At 33.7% G+C, this 12,261-nt stretch overlaps 1 protein-coding gene across 6 annotated transcripts in view; it reads right to left on the reverse strand.

The window, feature by feature from the left end:
* The window catches only part of LOC105477132 (leucine rich repeat and coiled-coil centrosomal protein 1), a 40,737-nt gene that overhangs the window by 21,730 nt on the left and 6,746 nt on the right, over positions 1-12,261 (reverse strand). For 3 of the 6 annotated variants that reach the window (XM_011733513.3, XM_011733511.3, XM_011733510.2), the window contains exons 5-8: positions 10,879-11,054; positions 10,571-10,780; positions 2,589-2,782; positions 1,288-1,435 (exon numbers count right to left, since the gene is read on the reverse strand). In XM_011733513.3, the coding sequence (XP_011731815.1) occupies positions 1,288-1,435; positions 2,589-2,782; positions 10,571-10,780; positions 10,879-11,054 (728 nt within the window). Of the gene's footprint in view, positions 1-1,287; positions 1,436-2,588; positions 2,783-10,155; positions 10,412-10,570; positions 10,781-10,878; positions 11,055-12,261 lie in introns of those variants that run through there. The other 3 variants (XM_071068036.1, XM_024791386.2, XM_024791387.2) reach the window with 3 other exon arrangements.

Below are 12,261 nucleotides of genomic sequence, written 5' to 3' on the forward strand. Positions count from 1 at the left end.
TGTCACCCAGGCTGGAGTGGAGGGGCATGATCTCAGCTCACTGCAAACTCTGCCTCCTGGGTTCCAGCGATTCTTCTGCCTCAGCTTCCTGAGTAGCTGGGACCACAGGCATGTCCCACCACGCTTGGCTGTTTTTTGTATTTTTAGTAGAGATGGGGTTTCACCACGTTGGTCAGGCTGGTCTCGAACTCCTGACCTCAAGTGATCCACCCACCTTGGCCTCCCAAAGGGTTGGGATTACAGGCGTGAGCCACTGCGCCTGGCCAAAAATTAAGTTAATGGTAGCAAAGCATATAGATAAGTGCAGAACAGTGCCTGCTACATAATAACCAATCAATAAATGTTAGCTGCCGTTATTATGCCACAGTAGATAAGATTCGTTTTTTGAAATAGTATATACTCATAACATGGCACCCACATGCCAGACCCTGTATTAAGGATACAGAGTCCTTACCAAGGCACGCAAGGAATATGAAGATTGGTAAGGATCTAATCTCAAACAAACTTGGGGGGGTAGAATCAGACAAGATTGATTTTTCATGAGAAAAATGAATATATAACTTGGGAAACACAAGCACAATAGGTTAAGTAAGAAGAAAGATGAAGTGTGTCCAAAGTCATAATGATAATTATTATTTTTCAATATTAAAGCCTCTATAGTTGAGAATAAGGGGAGGAAACCAGTAGCCTAAAATGTACCAATTCTATTACTGAAAGAACAATACACAAGTAATATAAGGGGAAGTTAATGAAAAATATAAAATAATAAATCCACAAGTACTGAAGTTTCTCAACATGAGAATTGTCAAGAAAATTTTGAAGAATTAAAAAATTTTTGAACACCTCTTAATCTGGGATCCAGTGGTCCAAAATTGAGTTTCATGAAAGTCCATGAAAACCTTGAAATTATATACATTTGCTTTGTGTGTAAAAATAGGCTTCTTTGAGAAGACCTGTAGAGATTTTTAGATACTGAAAAGGGTCTGACACCCCAAAAAAGTAGGAAGCACTACGTTAAGGAATAAGAATTTAAATATTCATAACTGTTTCTTCCTCCAGAAGCATATAACAAATGATTTCACTTAAATCTGATCATAAAAAAATGAAATTTTCATTCATTCAAAAATTACATTACATAAAATCTGGAAATCAGGAAGGAAAAAATAACCAATTTTCATCACTCCAATAAAATTCATACACTTTTTGTTATAAAAGCATGCATAATTTTTCTGGGACTCTGTATTTAAAATTATTCATACTACTTTTTCTTAATTTCTTAAATCATACCTGGTAAGTGTTGTCTTCTGAGTGACTTTTGTCTACTTTAATTATTTCAGTCTTTGGCTTTTCTGATTCTTGTAACATAGGACAGTTCGCTAAAGATGAGCTTACATATAATTCTTTAAGGTAAGGTGGTTTCATTTTACGATTACAACTGTAAAGAATAAAACATAGCAAATCACTCAAAAAAGTGTGTTCACATTACTTTTCTCTAACATTAACATTTCTAATTATATATGCAAACAGCTTTTTAAAAAGAATATTAATAAAATTATAGTAACTTGGACAAACTGCTTTATAAATTTTATAATGGGTGTGCTCTATTGATTAATGAGTACCTCAAGATTTTAAAAAAGATAATGATTTCATAAATGTTCAGGGTTCAACATTTTCAGGTAGGGTAGAATTCTTGGATATATCAGAATAATTTAAAAAGTACTATGGTAAGGTGATACCTAAGAACTCGAAAAGACAGTAAACAGAACTACTCTTTGGGAGTTAAGAGTTTAAAATCGACACATAATGGATCAAAGTTAATAGATTCTATCACTTGGTAGGACCAAAGAAATTCCAGGGTACGTCCTGGAAAAAAGTACAGTGTTTGAAGTGAACTGAATGCCTCTGTGTGTGTGTGTGTATATATATATATGTACATGTAAAATGTAATTGGGTAAGTATGGAAGAATTAAACAACAAAACAACAAAATATGCTTTGCAAAAGGAGAATTACAGAAGCAAAAGTTTACTGTAACCATCCCAGAGTAGTCATTTCTGAACCACTTGTCATGGTGATCCCAATTACGAAAGTACAGACATCGGTTTCCCTTGTCCTTATGGCATTAAACACAATCATCTTATTCACATTTAATCCTAAACTCAGTGTCATCTGACTAGGACTTGGCTTTCCATCTAGATCTGCCTAAAAAGAGAGAAAAGGCTAGTCATGTAGACTCATGTGTACCAGTCTTATTTCCCACTGTAAATGAATGAAACTAAAACCACATACATTCTTTTTGATTGAACTAAACCTAGATTAAACGAAGGTATTCCAGTTCTAAGGTCAGTATTCTTTATGCTATGAGATATCTTCAGGTTTATACATTAATTTTGCAACTAAGGTACAGACACAGAGAAAAGGATCCTTTTATATACATTTACATGAATGTACTGACCAGATCAGAACCTACAAGGCTGAAAAATCAAATATTCAACATTAGTAAAGTAATAAATATCACCATGAGATAGCTTCGAGAAGCCAGCATTATTAACTTCTGTGTGCCTTAAATTTCTAAAACTAAAACAAGTACCTTACAAAAGAGTTGCAGTTTTTATTGTGGTGCTTAATAGTTTGAATGGTTTTGGCATAATACGGGATTTTTGATCTTCGAGGAACTTTTTTATTGCATTCTTTTCTGTTTCCATAGTCACTTTCAGAAGTTATATCTGTGTCTCTTTTTGGTCTGGGGTCTTTCTCAGGAACATTATCTATTGAATTACAAGTCTAGAATTTAAAAAGCCAACAAAGTTTGTTAAAAGTTCCGTATAAAAAAGATTGAAATTGGAAATTTTCTGAAATACTATGACTTTTTATATGATTAAAGGTTTATAAACTAGAAATGTTTGACATTAAAGACAGGGAATTAAGCTTCTGGTATGGACAAGTAGGCATCTACCATGTTGACTTTCCTGCAGATAACAATTATAAACTCTGGAAAAAATACAAACAAAACAAAACAAAAATAAAAACTACTTGAAGGCCTTAGAAAGTGAACAAAAGTAGGACTATTCTAGAGGGGAGGTGACACTTGGAAAATGGACCAGAATGAGGGTGTTTCTGTTTTTTACGGTTTTTAGCCTGAGAATGTACCACAATCAGTATCATGCAGAGAGTGTAAACCTCAGGTAGGAAAAACCAGACTGCTGGGCCTAAGGAACCAGAGGGCAGTATGAAGTGGACTGCAAGTGGCCCAGCAAAGAATGAAATAAATGAAATGAACTTTGAACTGCTACCTAAGATAAAAACATACAATCTGAGTCAAACCAAGTTAAATGCTTACTAAAAACAAAAATGCCAACACTCTTTGGAGGACTATAACCAAATCTAGAGTATCCACAACAAAACATTCACGATGTCCAGGATGCACTTCAAAATTGCTCGCCATAGGAAGAACCAGGAAAATGACCTATTCTCAAGAGAAAATGGAGACCAAACCTGAGATGACTCAATGTTTGAATAAGCAAACAAGAACTTTAAAATAGTGATCAAATAGTGATGTTCAGTGAGATAATAAGAAATACGCCTGTCATAAACAAAAAGACCAGAAAACTCAGCGCAGAAGTAGAACTATAAAAAATAGAAATTCTATAACTGAAAAATACAATGTCTGAAGTAGAAACTGACTGAGATTAATAGCAGAATGAGACAATAAAGAAAGAGTACACGAACCTGAAGCTAGCTCAATGGAAGTTATTCGATATGAAGAATACAGAAAAACAAATGTTGACAAAATGTACAGAGCCTTGGGGAATTTTGAGGCAATATCAAAAAGTCTACACGGAATCTGAAAGAGAGAGGAGAGAATGGAGCAGAATAAATATTGGAAGAAAGTTCCCAAATTAGGTGAAAACATAAAATTACAGATTCAGGAAGCATAGAGAAACTGGAAGTAGGATAAACACAAAGAAAACCATCCTTAGGTACAATGCAGTCAAACTGCTGAAAACAAACAGAGACAAATTCTTGACAGTAGCCAAAGAAAAATGGCATATTACATACAAGAAATCAAGGATCTTGAATTCATGTTAACTTTGCAATCAAAACTATGGAGACCAGGGACAGTACTGAAAGAAAAAAAAATTGTCAATTGAGAACTCTATATTCAGTGAAAAAGTCCACTAAGACTAAAGGTGAAACACACTACTATCCACAGATGTAACACTACATTTGCTAAAGGAAGTTCAGACTGGAAGTCCTGGCTGAAGGAATATAACACTAGATGGAAATTTGAATCCTCAAGAAGAAATAAGAGCATCACAGTTGATTTATATACAGATAAATACAAATAATGTTTAAACATTTTACTTGAAATGATACAGTATTAACTCTAAGTAGACTATTTCAAGTCTTTTTTTAGAGCATTCAGACCAAAACAAAACCTAAAGAATTGTGACTAAAAAACCAACATTATGAATTAAAACTGAATTATATCCCAGCACTTTGGGAAGCCAAGGCGGGGGGATCACCTGAGCTGGGGAGTTCAAGGCCAGCCTGACCAACATGGAGAAACTCCGTCTCTACTAAAAATACAAAATTAGCTGGCGTGGTGGCACATGCCTGTAATCCCTGCTACTCAGGATGCTGAGGCAGGAGAATCGCTTGAACCCAGGAGGTGGAGGTTGAGGTGAGCTGAGATCATGCCATTGCATTTCAGCCTGGGCAACAAGAGTGAAACTCCGTCTCAAAAAACAAAATAAAACAAAACAGAACAAAAAAACCTGAATTCTAAAAATTTTCCAACAGAAAGTAGGAAAGGAAGAAAAATGAATATAAAACAGAGACAAACAGAAAACAAATAACAATAAATGGTAGACTCTAATCTAACTTCATTAATGATTACAGTAAATTTTAACAGACTTTTCAAAAGAAGTGATGGCCAGATGGGATTTAAAAACAAGACTCACTTTTCTTCTGTCCACAAGACCCATTTAAATATAAAGACACAAACAGATTAAAAGTAAACAGATGCCACGATGAGGTATGCCTCTACACCCACTAGGATGGCTATAATGAAAATGACATAAAAGAACAAGATAGCAAGGATGTGAAAAAACTGGAACCTTCATATACTGCTGCTGAAGATATAAAATAGTGCAGTTACTTTGGAAAGTCTGGTAGTTGCTCCAAAGGTTAAACATATGACCCAGCAATTCTACTTCTAGGTATATAGCCAAGAGAAATGAAAATCTATGTCTACACAAAAACTTATACATAAATATTCATAGAACTATCATAATAATCAAAAGTAGAGGCTACTCAAACGTCTATCAACTGACAAAAGGATAAATAAAATGTGGTATATCCATACAATGGAATAATTATTTGGTAATAAAAAGAAATGAAGTATTGATACATGCTACAATATGGATGAACCTTGAAAATATGCTAAGTGAAAGAAGCTAGTCACAAAAGGCTAAATATTATGATTTCATTTATATAAAATGTTCAAAATAGGCAAATCCAGAGAGAAAGAAAATAGATTTGTGGTTGCTTAGGGTTGAGGGTGTAGGTAAAAGGAAATGAGCAATGACTGCTAATGGGTAGCACTGAATTGCACACTTCAAATGGGTGAACCACATGGTAAGTGAATAATGTATCTCAATAAGGCTGTTAAAGAGGAACATTTCATAATAATAAAAGAGTAACTTCATCAGAAAGACCAAGCAGTCATAAACGTGTATGTGTTTAATAACAGAGCTTCAAACATAAGAAGCAAATAAAGAACTAAAGGGAGAAACACAATCCACAATCACAGAGATTTAAACACTTCTTCATGCTGCAACTGATAGAACTAGATCAACCCCTCACCTCTACAAACAAAAAAACAAGCATCAGCAACTGATAGAATGGACAAAAAATGAGTAAAGACATGGTTCACCTGAAAATACTATCAATCATGCTGACTTAATTGTAGAATATACATTCTTTTTAAAAGCACAATGAATATCCACCTAGAAAAACCATATGCCAGGCTATAAAAAAACTCAATAAATTTAAAAAGATGGAAATTATTCAGAATATGTTCTCTGAACAAAATGGAAGTAAATCAGAAATCAAGGACCAATAACATATCTATAGAATGACAAATGGTTTAAAAATTAATAAAAGACATTTCTAAATATTTCTTGGATCAAGGAAGAAATCACAAAGGAAATTAGAAAAGTATTTATACAATAGCAAAAGCAAAACATACCAAAATTTGTGGCATGCAGCTAAAACAGTGCTCAGAGGAATATTTATGGCTTTAAATGATCATATTAGGAGATAAGTCTAAAATCAATGATGTAAGTATTTATATTAAGAAGTTACAGCTGGGGGCCGTGCCTTATGCCTATAATCCCAGCACTTTGGAAGGCAGAGGTGGGAGGATCGCTTGAGGCCAGGAGTTCGAGACCAGCCTGGGCAACACGGTGAAAGAAACCCTGTCTCTACTAAAATTACAAACATTAGCCGGGTGTGGCAGCACAGGCCTGTAATCCCAGCTATTTGGGAGGCTGAGGCAGGAGAATCGCTTGAACCCAGGAGCCATGGAGGTTGTAGTGAGCTGAAATCAGGCCACTGCACTCCAGCCTGGGTGACAGAGCAAGACGGTATTAAAAAAAAAAAAAAAGGCGCTAGAAAACAAACAGCAAAGTAAATTCACAGTAGAGGAGGAAAATAACCAGAAATCAAGAACACAGAAAACAAATATTTATCAAATTAACAAAGCCAAAAGTCTATTCTCTGAAAAGATCATCAAAACCCCTTGCTAAGCTAATCAAGCAAATAAATAAAAAATAGAGAAAACACATATTACCAGTATCAGTAATGAAAGAGATTTTCATTACAGATCCTATATAAATTAAAAGTATAATAAGGGAATATTAACAATTTTATGCTGATAATGAGATGAAATGGACAAATTAACTGAAAAATACAACTTACTCAAACTGACAAAGAAAAAAGAACCCGGAGCGAGATTCTACAGTTTGTAAGGTGATTTAATTTTTTTTTTTTTTTTTTTTAAGAAATTCATTAAATAAATTTAGTGAAAAGGAAAGCGTTTTCTACAAATGGTACTGAGATAACTGAAAATCCACATGGAAAAGAGTGAACCATATATGTACACAGATCTAAATGCAAAAGGTAAAACCATTAAAACTTTTAGAGGCTAACACAGGAGAATGTTGTTTTGGTATGCACAAAAGTTTTTAAAGTTGCAGAAAACAATGATCCTAAAAGGGAAAAAAATGATAAATTGGACTTTATCAAAATTAAACACTATGGCTTATCAAAAAACCAGTAAGGAAATGAATGTGAGATCCACAAACAGGGAGAAAATATTCATACTAGATATATTTGACAAAACACTGGTGTCTAGCATATATAATAAATTCCTACAACCTGGATAAACAACCCAATTTAAAAATGGGCAAAAATTTTGAACAGGCATTCATAGAAGATAAATAAATATTCAACAAGCGCACAAAAAAACTGTCCAACATAACTAATCATTAGTGAAATGTAGATTAAAATCAGAACAAACATCATGATACTCCCCCTAGAATGACTAAAATAAAAGCAATGCTCACCTCACCAAATATTGGTGGTGTGGCAGAAAAACTGGAACAGTCATACATTGTTAGTGAGAATGAAATAGAATAACCACTTTGAAAAAAGTTATCAATTTCTTATAAAACTGAACATACATCTACCCTATAACCCAGAAACTGTACTTCTAGCTGTTTACTGAAGAGAAACAAAGATACATGCTTACAAAAAGATTATACAATAATATTCATTGCAGCTCTACTCATAAACCTCAAATAACCCAGGTTATAAGCTACGTTATAACCTTCAACAGGACAATGGAAAAGTAAAGTGTAATATATTCACAGAATGGCATACTTCATAGAAATAAGTACTGATATACATAATAGCATGGATTTTTAAAAGGTTATGCTGAGTGAAAGAAGCCTTACACAAGAGTATACACTGTATGATTCCATTTATATTAGGTTCTAAAACAAATATTAAATAATATATAGTAGACTAAAAATCAGAAAAGTGATTGCCTCTGGAGGCAGTAGAGGACTGCTTGTGGGAGAGGCCATAGGGAACATGATGTTAACCTTCACAGAAGTTTGGATAACAGATATATGTATTCTCAATTCAGGAAATATGCAGACCTGTATTTTATATCAAAGAAAACACCTAAAAAATATTTAACTCTAATTAATGATATGCATGCTTAGTATTTAGGGAGAAATGTACTAATGTGTGTAATTTACTTTGAAATGTATCATAAGATAGTCTGATACATGAATAGATAGCTACATGACAAAATAAATGTAGTAAAACCCTAAATGTAGAATCTAGTTGGTGGATATATTGATATTCAATAAGAAATTCTTTCAAGTTTGCTGAAGAATAAAAATGCTCACAATAGAATGTTGGAGAAAAACTAAAATAAAGGCAAAACAGTTTTTCACAGATATAAAATTTCCCACTTCGGCAGGGTAATTATGATTTTAAGTCCCATGATTAAGAAAAACAAATGTCTTTATTATAGTACAGCACATTGCAGTAATATTATGACTTTATAAGTTGATACTCGAGATGAAATCATTTGAGTGTAAGAACAGCTCAATGCAATTCAAACTGCATGTGTATTCTTTCCACCAAGATAGACAGTTAACAAGAAGTCATTTTCTTAAACATTTTAAATATATATAGCAGAGAATCACCTTTCTTTCCAGATAGCTAGACTCCTGTTTTTGGTTAACAAAGTAGAAAGAACTAGCACTGTAAGTGAGAAGCATGACACAGTTGAAGAATTTGATTGGACATAAGGAGATATGAATTTGGAGCTCAACTATCTTGCAAATAAAGTACTTTTAAATAAGTGATTTAAATTCTGGAACTTCTTTTCTACAACACGGACAATAATGCATTAATCTCTATCTACTTGATTGGGTTGTCAAGAGAATAAAATGAGATCAGCCAATAAGAAACTGAAATGTTCACTTCACATTAAAGACATTAAAAACTTCAATCTAAGTTCTTTCATTGGTAGAAGAGTCAGCCATTAGAAAAGATGAAAGATGAAACCTGAGGAAATGGAGGAGTCCAAAAGTCCAGCCATACAGTATCAATGATGTCAAATAATACGTAGGCCAGCATTCCTGTCTCACTTCTATTACTATCTCCTTATTGGCTCAAACTGAAATCTCTATGGATTTCTGAAACACAGAATCCTCACAGCCTTATTCACTTTCACTCACCTAAGGCAGACCTCTTGTGTATCCAGCATTGTTAATATTATATAAATAATAGTTCAGGATTAAAAACCTCCTGAACCATAACCATTTCATAAGCATTTTCTACTCCTCCCCCCTTCCTAAATTTGAGAAAAAATTTTGACTAAGAAAATTTAGTTATAGAGGTTGGGCGTGGTGGCTCTTGCCTGTAATCCCACTATTTTACGAGGCTGAGGTGGGAGAATCACTTGAAGCCAGGAGTTTGAGACAATCCTAGGTAACAAAGCGAGACCCAGTCTCCACACAAAAAATTTAAAAATTAGCTAGGCACAGTGGCATGTGCCTATAGTCCCAGCTACTCAGGAGGCTGAGGTGGGAAGATTCTTGGGCCCAAGAGTTCGAGGCTGCAGTGAGCTATGTTCATGCCACCATACTCCAGCCTGGGTGACAGAGTAAGACCCTGACTCTAAAAGAAAAAAATTAGTAATAATAACTTAGTTACAAATTTTTAAGTTGAACTAACATTTGACTAATAGCCTCTTTGACCTATAGCACTATCTTTCTATCCTACACCCAGCTAGAAGGGAAATAAAGTAATAATCTATTGCAGTCAGATAGTAGTGGTACCCAAGAGAACCACTGCCACTGTGGATGATAGTGAGAATGCTGGAGCGAGGGTTGGAGACCTGAATAGCAGTAAATTCTAGGAATTGTAGTTCATAAACATAGCTCACAGATTCTAAAAACTAGAGATTCAGTAGCAGGGGTAAAAAAGGATTAACAGCTCAGGAAAGTATAGATTGATTAGGTGATGGTCTACTGGAAAATGAAATTGATACAGGAACTATGTAAATTAACCTGCCATTCAGCTGTAAGTTGTAGAGGTGATTTTGACCGTTAGTCCACTGAAGAGATCATACAGGCCAAAGTATTCCTTTGCGTTAAGTAACACTGAGTCCAAAGAGTTTCCCCCTTGCTTATGGTGGAAATAAAAGGTGGGTGGAATGGAAGTAATGTGAAATACTGCAGAACAAGACAAAGAAATTACATAATGAAGATGTAAAGGAAGACAAGTAAAATGAGTGAAAAATTTGTTACCTTTTACTACCATTATGCAATAACAGAACCCTATTTCTATAGAGGAAAACAAAAATATATGAACAGTGATGCATTAAAATAGGTTGGTCAGCTAGTACATAATTTTTATTTTACATTTTCTTAACTATGTTTTCTTCAATAAACATGTCTATAAAGAAGTAGGAAAAATAGTTACTTCATTTAGAAGTTGTAAAATTTGATCATCTAATTTCTGAAGTTTTATCTCATTCTGCAAATCGCTTTCATGATTACTTTTCTCTGGCTCAGAAGACTGACACACGGACATAAAAGACGTCAACACAGCATCACTTGGTGGACTTGCAAACTGTTCCAAGGGAACTAACTCATCGATGGGTGCTGTTATCACTGGCATTCTATCAATGATCTATGACACAGAAACAAACCAAAATCCTTTTAATTTATATTCACTTATTGAAATTTGAAGGTATTTTTTATATTACGAAAAAAATGTAAATACTATACCTCATCTTCACTTATATTTAGGGGAGAATCAGAAGAAACTAAATTATCCAAAAGACCCTCTAGGCACTGCAGCTGTGATGAATTTATTTCTGCCAAATTTACTGGTTCACCAAATATGTTCTTGCAATCTAGGATTCTAAGCTGTGGCAAAGTCTGGAGAATAACTGCTCTGTACCCTTGGAAACAAATCATTCAAAATGAAAACTTAAATATTAAAAAAAAGTCAATTATTTCTAGAATAAACCAAATTTATCAGCTACCAGATATATCCCAGGGAATAGTTTCAGAAGGCAAATAATAAACTTGTTACTTATTCAACTTCTCCAGCATGTAATCATTAAAATATAAATATAAATCATTACATATAAAAGAAACAAAACACTTCTCCACCACTCTCCATCCCTCTCAAATAACCCTCCTGATGAAGTTCAAAAAGTGAAAATAACTATCTCTAAAAAATTACTTTAAATATATAATGCATAAAATCAGCAGAAATTTATTCTAGGAAGGAAGCTAAACATGTCTTTTATTTTTTAATATGATTAATATAAACAACATAAATGAACATAAAGCAGGATGATGTGGATAATGACCAAAATGACCAAATTTCCCTAATGAAGTCTCAGTATTAGCAAAATATCCCCTTTGTTCTTTTAAATTACACATAACTAATATTAAATCAGGTAAACTATCAAGTAATCCAGAATAATATGTGTATTTTCCCTAAGAACAATTAAATCTGACAAATTAACATTCCTTTGGTACTACGGTTAACAGGAGCACCTTAATCCTGCATAAACGTAATTTTAAAACTATTTCTAATAAAGACCAACAGAGTGATTGGAAGAATTCCAAAAGTAAGAAAGAAGTCTGACAAATTAGTATTAGAAATCTTGAGGGAAGACAAGTTTTTTCAGCAACAAGTTACCTCTCAATTCTTAAGGGAGGGTAACTGTATTGAGAGAAGTACCTAATCTAGGAAAAAAGGTGGAAAACAAAGATTCGAATTGTAGAAACCAGAGGTTCTTGAGACAAGATTATTTAAAAAAAAAAAAAAAAAAAAAATCCAACCCGAGGGTTTACCAGAGAAAAGAAAAATGCAAGGCTTTAGAAATATGGTTTTCTTTCCAGGAAAGGGTTTCCTCAGAAAACTCTCAAATCTGTCTTGATTTTCAGGGAGACTTTATGGAAAACAATAGGAAATATTTTCCACCTTGGGAAAACAATTACCAAACATATCAGATTTTCTTCTGTGAAATAAAATTACCAACACAGGTTTCCCATGCTGCAAAAAGCCTTCTTGTAGTTGTGTATGAATAATAAAATGAAGCCTCTGTAGCTAACTTGTACTCAAGCAGATCGTTAGAATGTATATTCACATTC

The sequence above is a fragment of the Macaca nemestrina genome, chromosome 8 (assembly GCF_043159975.1).
Source record: "Macaca nemestrina isolate mMacNem1 chromosome 8, mMacNem.hap1, whole genome shotgun sequence".
Classification (NCBI taxonomy): domain Eukaryota; kingdom Metazoa; phylum Chordata; class Mammalia; order Primates; family Cercopithecidae; genus Macaca; species Macaca nemestrina.